The 21,239-nt window shown below is 40.5% G+C and overlaps 2 protein-coding genes across 2 annotated transcripts; one reads left to right on the top strand and one right to left on the bottom strand.

Annotated features, from left to right (window-relative positions):
- Positions 1–15,528: 15,528 nt before the first annotated feature.
- Positions 15,529–16,482, top strand: LOC133744474 (uncharacterized). The gene has a single exon (XM_062172579.1). The coding sequence runs from the start codon at positions 15,529–15,531 to the stop codon at positions 16,480–16,482; it is 954 nt and encodes a 317-aa protein (XP_062028563.1).
- Positions 16,483–16,791: 309 nt separating this feature from the next.
- Positions 16,792–18,746, bottom strand: LOC133744473 (uncharacterized). The gene is made up of 7 exons (XM_062172578.1): positions 18,742–18,746; positions 18,518–18,689; positions 18,270–18,404; positions 17,925–18,056; positions 17,692–17,817; positions 17,226–17,633; positions 16,792–17,178 (listed from the first exon to the last, which is right to left on the bottom strand). The coding sequence occupies exons 1-7, from the start codon at positions 18,744–18,746 to the stop codon at positions 16,792–16,794; spliced, it is 1,365 nt and encodes a 454-aa protein (XP_062028562.1).
- Positions 18,747–21,239: the final 2,493 nt, after the last annotated feature.

The following is a 21,239-nucleotide window of genomic DNA, read 5'->3' as shown; positions in this document are numbered from 1 at the left end:
GAGTCTGTTATTGCTGATTATGCTTGGTGTTGTCTCTTTTGATGCAGCCTTGCTTTATTTGCTCAAATCAAGCAGCATTATCCTCATAAATGCTCGTAGGCTCATCTGTGGTAGACTTCAGGCCACAATTGCTTCGATCATGCGAATTCTGGATCCAATCCATCTACATTCACGAACTGCTTCGTGAAGATAAACAATCTTTGGATGGTTCGAAGATATAGCGACTAGGATCTGTGTAGTAGATCTCCAAGATATCGCGGTCTTTACCTATGGTACTGAACACTTAACCATTTTGGGAATGACCTTTATGTAGGTCAGAGAGGTACCCAACATCAGCAAAACCTTCCAAAACACTAATGTCTTTTTGGGATGGGGATAGAGAATGCAGGCCAGTGTTGGCGGCATTTATGGTGTGTGATGGGTCTAAATCCATCATCTCTCTGCAGGGATAGAACATGTCCATATCAATCGTATATCTCAAGTACCGAAAGATATCTTTTACACCAATCCAATGGCGTCACGTTGGCGCAGAGCTATACCTAGTTAACAAGTTCACAACATATGAGATGTCCGGTCTTATGCATTGAGCTAAGTATAATAATGCACCTATTGTACTTAAGTAGGGTACTTCTGCCTCTCGCACATCTTCGTCATCATACTTCAGACGAAGAGGATCCTTTTCAGGATCAAGACAACGGACGATCATGAGGGTGCTTGAAGGCTTGACCTTGTCAAAACGCCTAATCATCTAGCAACACGGTGCTCAAGTTCCAAACCGAGACATAATCGTGTTCTCCCAAGATCCTTCATTTCAAACTCGGATTTCTAGTATTCAGCGGTTTCCCTTAACTCTTTAAGGGCTTCCAATGAAGATCATGTCCAACATGAACCGCGATAGAATCCGAAACTTGTTATGGAGACGTGTGGGAATATCCCTTCCCAATCAAGTAGTCATTTTAGTGAGCGTTTCAACCTCATTGTAAATGCGCTCCGTGGTCTAGAGCCACTTGACTTGGGTAAATGAAGTTCACCATGAACTTTCATGTATATTTCGTATCTAGATCCCCATAGAGATAAGTAGTGACCACATTTGTAAGCTGCATGTTCAGTTATTCGGAAACTACCAAACTGACAGGGTAGTACCACCAAACTGACAGGGTAGTGGAGTGTAATGACATCCATTACGAGAGAATATCGTAGTTGATTCTAGGGCATTTTGTGAGAAGCCTTGCGCTATAAGGCGAGATTACCATATCTTTTTCTCATCACGCTTTCTAACGAAGACCCATAAGTCAATAGGTTTTATGTTAGGAGGTGTTGGCATCACTGGCTCGAAAGACCTTCCTCTTCGTTAGAGAATCCAACTTAACCTGGATCGCATTTTGCCATTTAGGTCAAATTTCTCTACGTTGGCATCCATTCATCAACAGAGCGTGGTTCGATATCATCGGACTCAACAAACTCATGTGCAATGAAATGCGCGACTACATCATCAATTATTATGGAGTTTCTATCCCACGTCTCATGTACACTAGTGTAATTTTTATAGAGCTCTATATTCTCAGGAATAGGTACTGACGTTGAGGCATCCCCCAACAATAACCATAATCTGGAAGATTCTCATGAGACGGATTTTGAGTGTCGATGATCAAAGGATTGGAATGTGCCAAAGTATCCTTCGAACTCATAGGCCTCTGACGCATCCTAGCTGGAGCCATTGCCTATAACGCCAGAGTGCCACTCTCTATGGCGCTGGTGCCATGCCTACCTCTGTGAAGGGTGGCGCTATGTCCTCTCGTAGGGACGTCATTCCTTGCAGGCATCTTTGCAGTAAATATGTGTGATCTCGTCACTTTAACGGGGATCGAGATAAGACATAGTGGGGACAGACCACGACAATTCCTATCGTTTCTGTCGAACATCAGTGTTCTTATCTCCCCCTAACGACGAGAAGACTGTCTCATCAAAGTGACAATCCGCAAATCTAGCGGTAAAGAGATCGCCTAGCAAGGGTATTAAGTGGCGGACGATTGCTGGAGTCTTAAATCCAAAGTAGTTGCGCATTCATCAGTGAGGACCCATTTGAGTGTGCTGTGGTGGCTCAAGAGGCACATAAATGGCTCACTCAATATGCGTAAGTACAAGATACTTGTACCCGATCACTAGCTGTAACGCAAAGGTAGATTGAGTGGCAGTGGATCGTAGACGAATTAGCATGGCTGCATGTGACATTGCATAACCCAATGCGGATATATGGAGATTGGAGCGCATTACCAATATCCGGGCTACCATCGTAGTCGTTTCCGCAAGACCATTTGGGTTTGTACATGGGAATATGATGTCCAACATCAGTCCCATTGCAATAACTATCGAAAGTCTTCGATGTAAACTCTCTAGCTTTGTCAAGTCCAACTGACTGAATAGGATAATGTGGGGAGTATAAGCAGCATTTACAGGTGGACGATGGCATAACAAGTGACCAGCGTGTTTGCGTGTCAACCAACATCATCAGATATTTAAACGTCCGCAAGTTGATTGAATCAGTCCACAGAATCCCAACAGATTCTATGTAAGAACAGAATGAATATTTTCATATCCTTTGCATAGGACTGTCTCAGTCCTAATTTCCCTAAGGAGTGGGCTTTGTAAAATGAGCGAGAGGCCTTAGAAATAACCAATGAGGATTTTGGTTGGCCCTGAGCGTCTGAAGCGCTATTCGAAGCAAAATTTGTGACTACATCACCTATCATGGAGTTAGGACCATGGGAAGTGGCATCTATGGCGCCATGGACATGGGGATTGACATCCATAGTGTTATAACCACGGGTTGCGCCTTCTATGGCATTGTCATGGGGGACAGTAGCGGCTCTAGGCAGCGGCGCCAAAGGCAATGGCGGCGGCAGTCACACTTAGTCCGGGAATCAATCTTGGATTCTTACTTCGTCTCACTCGAAAGAATAGATGTCCGTGTAAAGTCTTTAGTAGACGGATCATCATATCATGACCAGAATGACCTATCTTATCGTGACAAAGCCAATATGTGTCTAAATCCAAGGGATCTCATCTCAATTGGATTTAATAGCTAGAATAGTGACATAGAGTCCAGTAGAGAGACACAGAAACTTCTCAAAGATGCGTCTTTGTTCGCAATCATTAGAGGTATTGCAAAGGAACTTATTTCTGTTATGTACATGCATTTCTGCATGGAATCCGTTGGCTATTCATAGGGTGCGATTTGCCCTGAGAGCGTAGAGAGCCTCTGTGATAGAAATCAAGGAGCCATTTTGGCAAGAGGAACTTGGGCTATTCCATGTCCTTGAACTCATACTGATGGCCCAGCCATCTTAGTCACAAAGTAATATGCTCAGAATCAAAATGGAGTCATAATGAAAGAACTCAAAATTTTATTCATAAGCAACGGAATACATCATTGTTTCTTTAACCAAAGAAAATCTAATCCAAAATGCTAGCTAATGCAAACAATGGTAGTCGTCTAACTTCTTTCGATAACTCCAAAATAAATGTGGCTAGGTGAGTAGAGAGATGTCGGTGGAGCAAGGCTCGCTTAAGTACCACTAATCTCAAAACCTTCCTAGACATTACACTTACTTTGGGTGAGCCTACTTTGAAGAAAGACTAAACCATTGGCATCTACTACAAAAATATATGGCAATTGCCTATTACATCTCTTGGAAAATAAAAAGACTTAATCAAAATCGCCAGTCTCTGGATCTTGGCCTTTGAAGTCTTGAACCCTTAGAGCGAGATCGTCATCTTGATCTTCTTGTTCCATATAATGTGCTTCCCTTGCTTCATGATACGTCTTGTACGCATTAGCAACATTCTTGGGTGCATTACATGCTTTAGCCTAATGTCCGGACGCTCCACACCGAAGATAAGCATCATTATGGTCAGGCTCCCTTGATCAAGGCTTGATTGGGGTGCGTTGAGAACGACTATGATCCTTGGTGGCGCCACCACCATAGCCGGAGGCTCTGCCTCTCTCTCTCTTCACATGTCAACCTCTACGGTTCCATGTACGCCTATCTTGGCAGTTTCCTTCCTCTTTAGGGCGGGAATATGGACCAGAACGTCTAGAATTATCCCTTTCCTTAGGGTTCTGCTGCTTGCGCCCTCCATTAGGGGCCCGACTATAATTAGACTCCGGAATTGGCTTTGCTCCCACAGGTCTAGAGTTACAGTTCTTCACAAGTATGTTGTTGTGCTTTTCAGCTACGTTCATGGCTCCAATGAGCTCATGGAATCTTGTGATGCGTCCAGCATTATCATCAATCCGATAGTTCTTGGCTATCATTAATGCAGAGACGGGGAATGTGGAGAGAGTTTTCTCGATCAACATCGTATCAGTGATTTTTTGCCCATAGAATTCCATCAAAGACTTGATACGAAGTGCTTCCAAATTGTAGTTAAGTACAGACTTGAAATCACAGAAGCAGAGAGTCACGAACGTTGCCAAATCGCTGCTCGAGTTCTACCCATAGTTTTCTAGGGTCTTCCTCATTGAGGTACTCATTCTGGAATGCGTCATTCATGTGTCTTGTCATGAGAATTATGGCTTTAGCTTCATTCGCCTCTCTCGTAGCTCTATTCGCTTCAAAAGCGGCAGCTTGTTGAGGAGTAAGCATGTTCTGACTTGGCTCTCGGATCGTATCTAGGATCCCATCAGCCTTAAGATGCTAGCGCACATCTCAAACCCACTTGTGGTATCCTGTGTCTGTTGTCTCTAGTGGAGTGAAGCTCAACTTGTCCAGGTTACTCATCCTGAAAAACAACAAGAAAGTAGGGTTAGTTTCGGAGCGAAAAGGCTACCACGAAGACAATAAAATTTCTGAGCGTAGTCGCTTCCAAGAAATTAGGAATTTCTGAGCGTAATCGCTTCCAAAAACTTCAATTCCAAGAGGTATTGGATTATATTGAAGCAATGACGTAAGTGGTCGATCATAAATTCTCTACAAACTCTAAGTTTGGAGATCTCAATAAGCTCCAAGCTTGGAGGTAGCATGAACCCCTACAGTTCGGCTTTTGGTCTTCCCTATGAAGAAGAAAGGGGGGGGGGGGGTAGAAGAAGGGAGGTTGCAAGTCTTCGAGAAAAAGAAGAGAAAAACAATAAAAACGGGAACTTTTAGTAAATCATACCTCCAAAAAGTGTCGAAAAATTGCCGGAAAAAGGCCGCTGGAAACTAGTGGCCGGAGGGGCTGCTGGCGGTGGTTGGCAGCGAGGCTAGCAGAAGGCAGGGGCTGTTACAGGGGCTAGCAAGGCTAACCTGCTTGGCAGCTTGTAGGGGCTATGCGTGGCTGCGCGAGGGAGACTGCGAGGTGCTGCGGAGATCTGTCGGCAGATGTCGGCATGGATGCGTGGGATGCTTGTGGGGGGGGGGGGGGGGGGGGGCTGGCGTTGGCGAGGCTAACACGTCGGCAGGTTGCGTGAGAGAGGCTAGCGCAGCCCGAGGCAGACGTGCAAGGCTGGAGCGAGGCTAATCTGCAGCGTGGAGGCGCGCGGAGGCAGGCGGGGATAGGCAAACGAGGCTAACCTGGCCGGTTCAGAATCTTTCGACGGCCAGTTCAGTGCTTTTCCGGTGGGTTCAGCCGCGGGTTCCGGGCTCCTGGGATCGAGGGCTTTGATATATGCGACGGTGGTTGCTAGGGCTTGAAGGCTACGATTTTAAGGTTTCAGGGTTAGGGCTTCGTGCTGATAACGTGTTTAAAAAAAATTGAAATTGGGAGAGAATTGAGTCGTGTTTTCATTGATAATAGGGGCCTCTTTATATAGATGATTATAAGACATAGAATCTGAGTTGGACAAGGAAAGATAATCATACAATTAATCGGCTTTTGGTCTCTCATATGAAGAAGAAAGGGGGGTAGAAGAAGGGAGGTTGCAAGTCTCCGAGAAACCGACCCGATTTAAACCGCCCGATTTAAACCGACCCACACCAAATTTATTTTAATTACATTTTATTTATTTATTATTTCTCTATTGATGGAAATGTTGGTTTTCAATATATAAGAAATCCATTTTTGATTAGGTTTTCAGTTTGTAATAAGTTGCTATGTTTGCTTGATCATTGATATATATATATATATATATATATAATAAGTTGCTATGGTCTTTCTGCAAGTTGCTTTATATTTGGGTGACATTTGCCGATTTGTGTGGACTCTAAATGCATTCAAAATTTATTTATGCCTTATTGAAATTGTTAGGTAAAAATAAGCCTGATTTTGGCCCTCTCTTTCTAGTTGAAATTAATAAATTGCTCCAAACATAAACCGACCCGCACCGCACCGAAAAATGATGTAACCGAAATAATCGGTTCAGCCCTTTTGTAATGCGGTTGCGGTTTGATATATAGGCCAACCGAAAAAAGCGGTTTGGTTGCGGTTTGGGCCTCAAACCAAACCGAACCGCACCGCGCCCACCCCTAGTATTATTGGCCCCAAATAAACTTATTATTGGGGAGAAACTTATTATTGGGGAGGGGGGGGGCAATAAACTTATTATTGAGGTAGAAAATGAGGCGATTATATCAATTCAAAATCTTTTATTGGGAAGCAATAAATTAAAGAGTCCACTCTTATCAAAATGCTTGCAAATCAACAAAGTAAACAGACTCTTGAAAATAACGTGCATATTTTTCATTTTAATGACATGTAATTTGCTTCATTTATTGCGATGATTTTACGTTGAAGAAGAGCTTTAGCCTTTGTTAGTACTCACTATTAAGTATTAACCATGGACAATAGCAATTCTCATGTGTCAGATTGTTTTACCACTTCCACCAAAAAATCCAAGTACTCTCAAGAGTACCTTATCCATTAAATAGTTACCTCTCAATTTTGCTATCAAGTAGGCCCATAAGCACATGCAGCAAACAAGAAAAGAGATTTAATATTAATATCCATTTTCACCAGGAGAACATTAATCACATCTGCTTGGACCTGCACCATGATGAGATCATTATTGAAAAACCAAATATGCAGACGTTGCGTCGCGGTATTCGAACAAGAGTTTCTTGGGCGACGTCAGAGATGAAGAAGAAGAAGCCTCCTTCTGGTGGGAAGAATCACCGTCGTAGGAGAAGAACACCACTGAAAACTTGACACCACCGATCAAGGCTGACGAGTCCTTCAACGATCTGGCTCTGCGGTCCTGTGAGAGAAATGGTGAAGCTGTTAGGGACGAACCGGATGCTGTCGTTTAGGGAAAGGACATGGCGAAGATCGAGAGGACGTTGCCGACCATTCCGGAGGAGGTGAGGACGACAAGGAAGGTGGGGACGTAGATCCAAGCGGAGGGAGGAGATGCAGGAGGCCGCCGGCGTTAAGTTCTAGTCTGGAGTCGTTGTGAAGATAGAAAGAGATGGGGGTGCAGTGGTATAGTGTAATTTTAAAATCTTAAGAGCCTATAACCGCCATTTGATATTTAAATTGGGTGAATGAGAATTAAAATCTCTTACTTGATTAAGTAGGAGTATCTTGACCCAAATTTGGGCATTGGGTCAAGAGCCCTTATTTATTTGACCAAAACATTTAACTATTGGTCAAAACAAGTAATTATAAACTACTACAAACATGTTTCTTAATTACCGACCGGTGCTTTAGATCAAAATCTAATCGTGTAGGGGGGTCTCTAGCACTATGACAAGGCAGCGGTGGTGTTGGCTCCATACAATGGCGTGCAAGAGGTGACAACAGTGGCTTTTCAAACCCAAGTTTTTCGGTTTTGGTCAAGGGTAATACCTTGCTTTCATATTGAAGCGCTTGATCCGACTGGAGGAGGAACGATGGGCTAATATATGGATACTGATGAGGCTGAGTTTAATGCGAGGTGTGTTCAGGTCCGGGCAGTGTTCTAAAATTTTTTTTGGGTAGCTGCCTGCTTAGGCCCGGCTTCTACTAGTCTAGATGGCACCTAGCATGCCGAGTTTAAGAAAAATATTTATAATTTTTTTACATCAAATACTTAAAAAATAACTTTTGATTTGTAAGTACTCATTATATACTTAATTTTTTTTCTCATGTTTTCAATCATTAATTATTGCTACTATAGTTTTTTTTAATTTTTTTTTTATATTTCAGTTAGACACTTATTTATATGTTTTATAATAAAATAAATAACCACCTATCTGCCCGCACATTGGCTGAACCACGTGGGACCAAGTGGGTCTCGTGATCCAGCTAAGTTTTGTATTATTTTAAAATTTATGTAAGTAAAAAACCTGGAAATATGTCTCAGTCACTTAATATAAAGAGTCTGGCGCAGTGGCTAGGAAGACTTGTTGGCCCAAGTACGAGTCTGGTAGGCAGCAACTATGCCCTATTATTTTTATTTTTTGAACATTAAGTCATTAAAACTAGGGTGCGGCTATACCCTACAATTTTCTTTGTTCACCATACTTGCTCATTACATCCTACATTTTAATTCCAATTATTAAATTTACTTATCTAACCCATTTCTCTTTCGAGAAATATGCTTATATGACATACCCAGTTCAAAAAGAATTTTTTTTTTGTACGAAAATCTCTAATTTAATTTACACCAATAAAAAAATTAAAATATACTAATGTTTCCTAATAAAATCATAATCTGACTTACTTCATTTATTATTTTATTTTTTTCTTTCAGTTTCAACGTTCATGTATTTCAATTCACATCAAAAGTTTAACAACTATGTGATGACCTGGATTTCTGTTAATTAATTTTGGTAATTATTAATGGACCAGTTGTACGAATAATTGTTATTGTGCCTTATTCGTAGGTTGTATGTGAAGTGTTATGGTTTTCGTACGTATAATTATTCGAATTTCACAGTTTAGGGGGTCGTGTGAAGTTTGACTTTTTATATGTTGAGATGCTTGGAAAACTTTCTTCACGAAAGTTGTAGAACGCATCGATACGAGTTCGTGGACATGTGGAATGTATCAATCGGAGTTCGTATGAGAAAGTTATGGCTAGTGGAAGAAGTTGTCGTTTTAGTATAAATACAGAAAATCAGAAATTATTTTCATTATTTCGCTTTCCATTTCCGGAAAGGTTTTTCTCTCTCTTTTCTCTCTCGGTCGACACCTTCACTATCGAGATTTTCCGTCTGACCCGACCCGGAACACGGCAACCAGACCCGGCTTTTCCAGCGATCTCCGGCCGTGAAAACTTCCAGATCAGACCGTCTCCTCCGTCTGGTCGTCCCTGTGGTGTCCTCTAGCAGCGATATCCACCTTGTGCGGCGCTACAAGGCAGAGCAGGTTGGTGTTTTATGACCCGACCGGAAATCCTAGCTACGGCGACGGCACGGCTTCAAGTTTCCTTCCTTCGCTTCGTGGGGGTCGTCTGAGTCGATCTATGGTGTTTGTTTGGATCGATTTACGTGGAAATCGGTTCAACTCAGATTGAGCAAAATTCAAAGCTTGTGAGGTAGTTTTCGACCCTTTATGCTTGTTTTCTGACTTCGAGCTAGTTATGAGAATTCACAAGCATGCTTATATGAAACTTTTTGATGTTGGGAGTTTTGGGAAATATTGAGTTTTGGCCGGAACACGGCAACCAGACCCGGCTTTTCCAGCGATCTCTGGCCGTGAAAACTTCCAGATCAGACCGTCTCCTCCGTCTGGTCGTCCCTGTGGTGTCCTCTAGCAGTGATATCCACCTTGTGCGGCGCTACAAGGCAGAGCAGGTTGGTGTTTTCGGACCCGACCGGAAATCCTAGCTACGGCGACGGCACGGCTTCAAGTTTCCTTCCTTGGCTTCGTGGGGGTCGTCTGAGTCGATCTATGGTGTTTGTTTGGATCGATTTACGTGGAAATCGGTTCAACTCAGATTGAGCAAAAATTCAAAGCTTGTGAGGTAGTTTTCGACCCTTTATGCTTGTTTTCTGACTTCGAGCTAGTTATGAGAATTCACAAGCATGCTTATATGAAACTTTTTGATGTTGGGAGTTTTGGGAAATATTGAGGTTTGGCCGGAACACGGCAACCAGACCCGGCTTTTCCAGCGATCTCCGGCCGTGAAAACTTCCAGATCAGACCGTCTCCTCCGTCTGGTCGTCCCTATGGTGTCCTCTAGCAGCGATATCCACCGTGTGCGGCGCTACAAGGCAGAGCAGGTTGGTGTTTTCGGACCCGACCGGAAATCCTAGCTACGGCGACGGCACGGCTTCAAGTTTCCTTCCTTGGCTTCGTGGTGGTCGTCTGAGTCGATCTATGGTGTTTGTTTGGATCGATTTACGTGGAAATCGGTTCAACTTAGATTGAGCAAAAATTCAAAGCTTGTGAGGTAGTTTTCGACCCTTTATGCTTGTTTTCTGACTTCGAGCTAGTTATGAGAATTCACAAGCATGCTTATATGAAACTTTTTGATGTTGGGAGTTTTGGGAAATATTGAGTTTTGGCCGGCGGCGGTGCGCCACCGCCTGTGGCTGTGTTCCGGTCATGTAGGGAACTGTTTTTGGTATTATATATGTTCTACTCGTTGATACGAGCGTTTCGATATATAATATGTAAATTTTGGAGTTTGAATGGATTTGTTATGATTTTTACGGTTTCATACCGGTGGATTTATTCGATCCGTGAGGATTCGAGCGTCCGATCGACTTGAGGTTTGGTCATATCGATCGTGGACGTATTCCAGAGACTTTGGGAGGTCTCGGATGTGGTTTTGCCTCGATTGGCGCCACTTTGGGCATTTTAGTTCAAAACAGGGGTTTCGAACTTAAATCAAATATGAATCGTTGCTAAGTGGAAACCGTATGTGATTAGGTACTTGACGAAGTATTTTGGACGGTTATTTGGCGGATTGGCTACTTTGTTCTTTGTTGAAGACGCAGCGGGAATTCGAAGTGAGTAATCTCACAATGTTCATTATGAACGGAATTACCATTATTGTTTTGGCGTTAATTAGTTAACTGCAAACTATAGTTGGTATTAGTAGGCATTCCTGAGCGAATGACTACGTATATATATATTTACGTGAAATATATATATTCTTGTGAATGATGTGTGATGAATAATATGCATGATGGTGTTCATATTATTATTGAATGCGACTTTTCATTGAAACAATATCGTGGAAAAAGATGTTTTCTATTGTTTGAAAAGTATTGAATTTGATGTTACATTTTTGAGTCAAGCGTGACTCATTTTAAATGTATTGGTCCTTGTACCAAGGGTCACAGATGGTGAGCAGGGATGGGGAAAGCCGAACTAGATGGTTGTAATGTTTTTAGGTCAGGTGTGACTTACTTAACGTTCGACTTTGAGACCAGACGGGGTCTGAAGATCATATGTCACAGGTGGTGACCGGTTGCAGATGGTGACCAATGGTTTATCTGAGACCAGATGGGGTCTGAAAATCAAGAATCACAGATGGTGACAGGTCACAAACGGTGACTGATGGTTGATTCTAAGACCAGATGGGGTCTGAATAGCACATGTCGCAGATGGTGACCAAAGGTTGATTCCGAGACCAGACGGGGTTTGAATGATTATAGGTCACAGATGGTGACAGGTCGCAGATAGTGACCAAGGCAAGAAATAGGGAATCACGCAGTTGGCCGGGTAATTGGCTATGATCAGCTAGAGCGCTAGTCTGCCTACCATTATGGCTTATGGGGGTAACGGTCAAGGTTGCTGGAGACTCATAAGTATGTAGTTTAAAGGAGAGTTCCGAGAGTATTCTTCTTTTATTGTCTAGATGAGACTTGAATTGCTTCTTGATGGTTAGGTTAGCAAATAGAACATTGTCACAGCGGTGATTTATGTTGTCCTTTCAGTGGAAAGGATATGGAATGTTAGAAGGAATCATGGTTGCATGTTTTCCTTAAGTTGATTGTGTGAGTTGTTGATTGATGTTCATGAGTTACTCATACGGGCTTGCAAAAGCTTACCGGGTTTGTTGTGTGGCAACCCGGTGCACCATTCAAACGGTGTAGGGGTTAATCCTGCTGGTCCGGGTAATCGTGGCTGAAGCTGAGGTAGCTTGTTGGCAGCAGAACGGGTAGGAAGCAAATTTTGTTGGCTTTGCCAGTGTATGACTTCCGCTATGTAGTAAGCTCTGAGGAGCATTTACGTTTTATTTTGTGATGGCAATTTAATTCGTAAGTTGTGTAATATATAACTCTGTGGAGCGAGTATTAACTTGGAGGGTTCTGGGCATCAGTATATACTTGATTTAAGGGAAAGATGTTCCAGGTATTTTGTATTGATGACTGAACGATCACGCATGTATAATTATGGGATTGTATATCGATTTTTATTTGTGTAAAAAATCAGGGGCATGACAAACTATAAGCAGCGTGGTTTTTTCTTTGGGGGCAGATCTGTGGTATCACAAATTATAGTTAAAATTATACTTCAATTACCAACCGTTAGATTAAAAGATTATCAATGGATGAGATTGGTCATAAAGAATATATCATTACCTATTATTTTTCTTTTCTCTTTTTTTCTTTTTAATTAATTAATCAAATCTATTTATTATGATTTAATAAAAATCAATAATTGCTATTCTGATTTAGAATACAATTAAGGAATCAAATCTTTGAATTGTTTTCCTATTGAAACTCATCTACTCCTCAGAAAAGAAAAAGAAATCGATCAGATGAGGCCTTTGACGAACTAAATGAAAACTTTAACAAACTAAATAAACATGAAAGAAATTTACACAACGTCAACTAGATATCATGAGACCTGATGTTTATCATCAACAAATGGCATGAACTGTACAATATTTAGAGCAAACAGAAAGAAAAACAAAAGAATTAAGGGTAACCTACTGGAGATATGCAATGACAAGATGATGAATCTTGATTTTGCTCGTCATCTTGATGAGGAAAAGGCGAGAAAGAGGTAGAGAATTCAATCAGTTTTCATCATGCTTCGTCAAAGGCCTCATCTCATCTCATCGATTTCTTTTTCTTTTCTGAGCAGTAGATGAGTTTCAATAGGAAAACAATTGAAAGATTTGATTCCTTAATTGTATTCCAAATCAGAATAGCAATTATTGATTTTTATTAAGTCAGAATAAATAGATTTTATTAAAGGGAAATGATGGAAAATGTCACTTTAGAGAGTGAAATGATAATAAGGTCACCTAGTTTCCCACTTGATAAAAAGGTCCATTGTCAATTGTTATTAATATTAGTTTAGTCCTTATGAGTAATGAGGTCATGTTAAAAAATGTCAGTTTTTAATTTTTATCATTCCGATTCTGCCCCTAAGGTAATAAACCTTTATAACCTTCCATTTCAAAATCTGGGAGCTCAAATTTTCTCTCTCCTTTGATCAGAAAGCTTCAGATTCGATTTGATCGGAGATCTCTTTCTAAGATTCTTTCTTCGCTGCCCTCTCCGTCGGAAGCTTCCGATTTTCGCTTTGTGCCTCTGCGACGATCTGAAATCTCAGTTTTGAGTGGTTTTGGAGCTTTTGCTGCTCTTTTCTCTTTTTCTGGATCTCTGGCTTCGTCGGTGTTCGTCTTGATCACGTTATTGCGTTCTTCTTCTTCGTCGACTCAGTGCTTAGTTACAGTCTCTCTATTTCTTCCTCTCTCTGGTTTTCTCTGATTTGATCGGTAAGCATTCTCTCTGTGAATTTGTTCGTTTTGGATTTTGCAGTGTATTTTTGTTGTTTGTGTTAAATTGTTGAATTGTTCGTTTTGGATTACTGTGTTCTTCTCCTTCGTCGACTCAGTGCTATGTTGAATTGTTGATGATGTTTTGTGCTATTGCGGTACTATATTTGTTCTATACTGTGATTTTTTTATCAGTGACATGGCCAGTTACATTTTTAATACTGCTGTTTTGTTCAGGAATTATCATTTATTTTGCGAGTATGATGTTGTTCTTCTGTTCAGGCATTAATAGTGACTTTGGCAGTGATCTGTTTGTGTTATTCTGTTGATTCCTTAGTAGTGACATGGCCAATTACATTTATAATATTGTTCTTCTGTTCAGGCATTAACAGTTACTTTGGCAGTGACTTGTTTGTGTTGATTCTGTTGATTTCCTTAGTGGTGACATGGATAGTGATTTGTTTTATTCTTGTACAGTTGTTATGGATACTAGCTATGTTGTCAAGTTTATTTATTCTGGTGAAGCAGCGACAGTTCCATTGTTGCATAATTGGTCGTTTGTTGACCTATGCAATTCCATACGCTCTCGTTTTCCGGATTTGATTCAAGGCAATTTCATGTTGAGGTACATTATTCCTCCGGATTCTACTTCATGTTTTCTAGAGAGTGAAGTTGATATGAGAATGATTTTTAGGAATTTGGTTCGTTACAATTTTGATTTTGTTGAAGTGTTTGTGACTGATTTGCCTTCTATTAGTGAAAGCGTGATGGGTAATACAGTGTGTGAGGATTCTAGTACCATGCTTCAGGAGAATGATTATTTGGGGTGTTATAGGGCAGAGGCACCGAAGAGTTATATGACGAAAGGTTGGGAGAGTTATATTCATTCTGAAGGCCAAAAGTTTGAGGGTGGGGTTGTTGAGTTTAGGGATAAGCTGCGTAAGTATGCCATAGAAATTGGTTTTTCATATGAGTTTGTTAGAAATGACAAGGTTCGTGTTATTGCTCAGTGTTCTAAGAAACATTCTCAGGGCTGCAATTGGCTTGTGAAGGCTCATTTATGCAGGGCTAATGGTTTCTTTATGATTAAAAGGTTGGTTAATGTTCACACTTGTCATGGTGTGATTCGTTTGCAGAAGAGTAAGATGATGGGATCCAAGGTTGTCAAGTCTATTGTGCTTAATAAGATTCGTGCCAATCCAAACAAAAAGCCAATTGATATAGCTGATGAGATCAACAGTGATTATGGTTTGGATGTTCCTTATCGCACATTTTGGTATGGTACGGAGTTGGCAAAAATAGCCCTAGCTACATGGTGATGAAGCTGAGTCTTATGCTCAGCTACTTTGGTTCAGTGAGTCTGTTATGAAGTCAAACCCCGACTCTAGGATAGTGGTTGAGTTTCATCGAGAAACACACAAGTTTCAGCGTATGTTTGTGACCTATGGTGCATGGATGAAGGGTTTTCAATCTTGTAGACCTATTCTTTTCATTGATGCTACATTCATTACCAACAAGTACAAGGGGCAGATTATTGCTGCATCGGCAAAGGATGCCAATCAAGGTTGAATCGCCTTCATTATTTCTAGTTTTTTATTTTTCTTGTTTTCTATTTCCTGCCATGTTCTGTTTTTTTTGTAATGTAAGTGACATGGTTAGTTACATAGCTACTGACATGGTCAGTTACATGTTCATTGACAGTTACATGTCCAATGACTTAAATGTTCTGTGATTTGAATGACATGTCCCTGGCCATGTCACTGTCAAGTAATATGCAGTTATGTCAGCGACATGGTCATTGACATTAACAGTTACATGACAGTGACCTCATTTTGTTTTTCTGTTCAGGCTTGTATCCAGTTGCTTATGCTATTGTGGATTCTGAAAATGAGAGTAATTGGAGATTTTTTCTTGAGGTTTTGGCTGAAGAGTTTGAAAAACACCCTATGAGGAGGGTGACGTTCATTTCTGATCATCATGTTGGGCTTGTTAGTGCTTTCCCTAGTGTGTTTCCCAATAATCCACATGGGTTTTGTGTTAGACATCTGATGGCTAACCTTTCTGACAAATTTCCAGCTGCTTCTTACCTTAAGGATCGGATTCCTTACTTGTTTATGTGTTGTGCTTATTCTTGCACACCGGAGATGTATGAGTTCAACATGGAAATCTTGAGGAGTGAAGGCGGCGACATAGTTGCTCAATTTCTGGAGGATCTCCCCAAGGAGAACTGGTGTATGGCTTACTTTAACAGCGAAAGATTTGGTGAAATGACAAAAAACTTGGCTGAGTCTTTCAATAATTGGGTGTTGCCCTTGAAGAGTCGTCCTATTCTTGATATTAATGATGGGATTAGAGTGAAGTCCATGGATTCAATGGTTGCTCGGAAGCAGGATGCTCAGGAATGGTTGTCTGAGTTGTGCCCGACAATTGAAAAGAAGCTGAAGGAGAATTTGGAAGTCAGAAGGCATTGGAGAGTGAGCAGGTCTGATACCTATGTGTATGAAGTTCACTGCCAGAAGTACAATAGCATGGTGAATTTGGAAACTCACTTTTGTTCGTGTGGAGAATGGCAGCTGTATGGCTTCCCATGTTCCCATGCCCTTGTAGTGATCCAACAACATGGTTCTTCCCCGTATTCATATGTCAATGAGCTATACAAGGTGGAGAAATATCGAGAAACTTATTCTTTCCCAATTAATCCTCTTCCCTCTATTTCGAAGCCAGTGCGTGATTTTGGTAGAGATGTGGTGATATTGCAGCCGCCTTTGACTAGAAGACCACCGGGAAGGCCTAGAAAGAAGAGGTTCAGAAAAAGGAGCGAGAAAACCAGGGTGATCAAGTGTGGTAGGTGCGGAAAATGTGATGGTCACAACAGAAAGAGTTGTACAGCTCCGATATAGGTTCAAGTCTGCCTACATGCCTTTAACAGTGACATAGCAAGTGACTCCAATACAGTTTGAAATTTTGTTTTGATTTTTCATTTTTTTCAATAAATGATAAGAAGTGCTTGTAAGGTGCTTACTCATTGGAATTTTTTTTTGACTATGAGATAGTGTATCTGCTTTCTTCTTTTATAAATCCTTCAGTATTCTTTGTGTCTACAGGTTTTTAATAGTTACATGTACAGTGACATAACCTTGTCATTTACACAGCCAGTGACTTAGCCAGTTACAATAAATTTTAAATAGGATTTCAACTTAATTGCAGTATTACCCTGATGGGGCATTTTGCCAGTATCTCTGCACTCTTCTCTTGGTGTCCTGGTCCATATAATTGTACACTTTGCTCTTCTCCCAGTCTATGACCTCAGGAGGGAGCTGTTTCTCTTCTGACTCTTCATTGATTTCTGCTTTTTCTTTAGCGTCGATCTCTCTTATTGCTTTCAGAACATCCTCGGGTAAACCGTCCAAATTCTGTTGTGCTACCATCTCTTCTAGCTTTTTACGTTCTTCAGGTTGCAGTGAGGCCTTCTTCTGCTTTTCTTTTTCTTCCTTTTCAGCAGCTCTCAATCTATCTTCCTTCTCCTTTGCTTTTTTCTCTCTTTTTGCTTTCACATCCCCCACCAGTAAATGTTGTCCTTCTTCTGTGTTCTTTTCCTATTCTTTAATCTCACAACATATGAGTAGAGACCCATTGATGATACAGTTTGACCGGAATGTTTCTCTGTAATGCGCATTGTTAACTCACTCTTTTTGTTCTCTTCTGGTGTCTTCTGCTCTTCCTCTATGCTCAATGTATGAAGTGGAGAGGCATGTGCAGCTATAGGAGTTTTCACTATCTGAAACATGTCTGGTTGTCTTTCCATTTCTTCAACTGTGAGCTTGCGGACTGTGGGGCTCTGGAACAGTGAGTCTTTGTGTGATGGAGGTGTCGATTGAGTTTCTTCTTGCACTGTGAAGTGAGGTGGAGATTGAGCTGCTGCGGCTACAAATTCTTCGACTGTGAAGATCTCTTGGGACTGACCTTCCTCAACTGTAGATTGATCTTCCTTTTCTGTGTTCTCAGCAGCTTTAGATGGTGGGGACCTGTGGTGGGGACCTGTGCTGTTGAGCTGTCGGTGAGGTGTGAGTCTTTGGGCTCAACATCTGCTCCAATTTCTTCAATTTTGCCTCTAACTCCTTCACCGATGATGTAAGACACAAATTCTCTGTCATAAGTTCAGCATTTCGTTCCTCCAGATTCTCCATGTCCTCCGCGAATTTCTTTAGTTCCTGTTTCTTTTCCTTCAGTTTTTTCTGCAAATTATCTTTCTCCACAGTCAGACATCTTATCTCCTCCCTCTTTTTCTGAAGCTTTTTCTCCCACTTGTTTTTTTTTCTGAAGTTGTTTCCTGTTCAGGCACCTCAACTTCTAGGTTATCTTCTTCATTTTCAGAATTCTGATCATCATTTCCTTCTTCCTGTCCTTCTGGAGCTGTCTTTGCTTCATCTGATCTATTCTCCTCTTCGTCGGATTCTGATTCCTCTTGATCTTCCTTCAGTCAAATATTTTCTAAAAGAAACATGTTCCATATGTCAGTGACATGCAATGTGACATAACCAATGACATGTTTACAACAGTTATGAAGGCCAGTGACATGAAGTGTGATTTGGCCATTGACATTCAAAGTGACAGTGACTTAATCAGTAACTCTTAACCAACATAATTCCTTTGCCAGTGACAACTTCATTGACAGAGAACAACTTACAGTTAGTTTTTTCAAGCTGTTAAAGCTTGTCCAATTCTGTATCAGCCTCTGAATGTCCCATTTTCTCATCTCATGCTCTTCCTTCTCCCTTCCAGATATTGGCTTGATTTTTTCAGTCTTTTGACAGAACCAATACTGCATGCACAAACAAAACAAAAAAAAAATAGTCATAACAACTTAGTCAGTGACATGCAGTTTGACTTAATAAGTTACTTGACCAGTGACATTTCAGTATGACAGTAACTTACCAGTATTATTAGAACGCAGCCCCCTGTATTACCATATGAGCTCTTTGAATTCTTCTTTTTCAAAGCCTTTATAGACTTTTTTAGGAAGCTTCCAACTTCCTTTGCCCAATCATAATATCCAATCTTATCCAAATTTTCACATGCTCTGACATAGTCCCATGAAATTTTCCCCCTGCGTTTGGGAACAAAAACTTTATTGACAAGTCCAGCAAGATTAATCTTGCCACATTTTTGTCCTTCTTCTTAATCCCTTCCTCGGTTGTTGGCTTGTCGTTGATGGTAACTTGCAGAGCTTTCTCCACAGCTTTCTTGTTAACTCTCGCTGTGTTTGAAAAAAACTGCTGGACAAAGTCGGACTAATATGCACCCTCAGAAGTCTTTGGGACCAATTCGCCTTTTGCTGGCAGTCCAAGGATCTTTGAAATATCTCTTGTCGAGATCTTGAATTTCTTCTTTCCAAAGAAGAAAAGGTCATTTTCATGGTTGTACGCCTGCAGTAGGAGGGTAATGAAATCATTAGATTTCTTGGCTGACTTCTCCTCTATGTGGCCACCATGGACAGCATCAACAATTAATATTTCCAAATGGTGTTTGCCTGAGCAAATCTAATGTTCTTGGACTCAGATTCTTCTTGTTATCTTTAATTGTGTTCAAGAAACTTATTAATGTGCACCTGTACTGCACATGTCCTGGTTTCAGATGTCTCTTCCTCTTTGGTGCAGCTTCAGGTTTTTCATCCTCTTCTGCTTCCTCTTCAGAATCTTCTACTTGCTTTATTTTTTGTTTTTTGCTTTTTACTTTTGAATGCTTCTTCGAACCCTTCTTTGGTGTTGGTTCTTCTTCTGACTCTGAATCTTCCCTATGTTTTACTTTCTGTTTTTTGCCTTTTTCTTTTGAATTCTTCTTGGCAATCTTCTTTGCTGATGTTTCTTCTTCTTCTTCTTCTTCTTCTTCTGTTTCTGATTCTTCTACTTTATCCTGTCTTTTTCTTTTTGATTTCAAATTCTTCTTCGAATTCTTCTTTCTCTGTATCGTTTGATCATCTTCTTCATATTTTGATTCCACCTCTCTGTAGTCTTCGTCATCATCGCTTTGTTCCCTTTCTTTTCTTTTTGGTCTTGCCATTTCTGATGTTTTAGTTCTGTTGAAAATTTTCAAAATAAGAAGGTTAGCATTGAGTTTGCAAGTTACATAACCAGTAACTCGGCCAACTAGTGATCTGGCTAGTGAAGTCACTAGCCATGTCAATGACAACGTCAGTTACATAGTAAGTTACTTGGTCAGTTACATATATTGTAAGTGACATGCTCAGTTACATGTTCAGTTACATACATTGTAAGTTACATGGTCAGTTACATGGCCAGTTTCATTATATGATCCTATAAAGTATGTATTTGAACTAGCAGCATTTCCATTTTAGTACAGCCTATAGCCTAAACAGTATCACAAACAGTCATTATCTCCATATAAATGGTTATGTTACTGTCCATGTCTCTGTATCAAATCACACCAAAATGAAAACACAGCCGCACCAAAATCAAATCACACCCACTCAGTAGCCTATGTCACTGGCTATGTTACAGCATCAAACTAAAATTTAAAGGCAGTCATTTATCATCTCCACTCAAAAAAGCTTTAAACCTTCAGTCAAACCAAAACTTGGAGTCGAATTGTTTTGTTTCATAATCAAATCCATTCATATTCGACTTATAATTCCAAAACTATACACTATCTCAATGTATCGCAATTAAGTAAGAGAAGTTTCTGAGAATCGAGGCTGAAAGATTACCCGGTCGAGGTACACGATTGAAGGTCTGCAATTCTTCAAAACCCTAAAATTTGGGGCTTTTTCAGTGAAGTACTTTTGCAGAGTCGGTGCTGCTTCACCGTGGAGGAAAACAGTCGTCGGAGAATGTATGTGTCTCAGAATGTGGCCGCCGGAGGTGAAGATGAGAGTAATTCTCTATTTCGGAGTAGGTTTGAGCGGTTTTGGACCTTTGAAATTCCAAATTATAATGTGTAGAAGATAAACAGTTATGACTTAATTCACTTCCAGTAAACTGCGAAAGAAACTGACGGTGACAGTTTTTGTAATTAAGTTGAACTCTAGTGGTAGGTTGTGAAGGTGACCTTAATTATCATGGGGACATTTGTGGTGTTTAAATTATAATAAGACACTTCAAAATAACCTTTTTTATCATTATCCCTTTAATTAATTAAAAAGAAAAGAAAAGAAAAATAATAGGTAATGATATATTCTTTATGACTAATCTCATCCATTGATAATCTTTTAATCTAATGGTTGATAATTGAAGTATAATTTTAACTATAATTTGTGATGTCACGGATCCGCCTCCTTTTTCTTTTTGTTTTTTAAATTTTTTACTTTCGGTGTTCACAAAGGTATTGCAAAGATGCAACATTCATACACTATGAATGTACCAAATTTCTTCCTTCTATAAGTTAGATTCAAAATCCGCTCTGGAAACTTATTCAGATATTAAAGAACGTACGATTATCTTATTGTTCTATGAATATGCATCATCATTCATGTTCTACTTCGTTTGTCTAAAACCCTAAGCGTCGCATAGCCGTCGCCGCCAAGCTCGTTTGCAGCATTCAAGTCTCCGACCATGCTTCAAGGAAACATCCTGGTATGGAATTGTCGAGGAATAGTCAATTTCAAATCACAATGCGCCCTTATTGATATCGTTCAGGCTCG

The sequence above is a fragment of the Rosa rugosa genome, chromosome 4, assembly GCF_958449725.1.
Source record: "Rosa rugosa chromosome 4, drRosRugo1.1, whole genome shotgun sequence".
Classification (NCBI taxonomy): Eukaryota; Viridiplantae; Streptophyta; class Magnoliopsida; order Rosales; family Rosaceae; genus Rosa; species Rosa rugosa.
The sequence above is the reverse complement of the archived record's forward strand: the minus strand, read 5'-3'. Positions and strand labels throughout refer to the sequence as shown.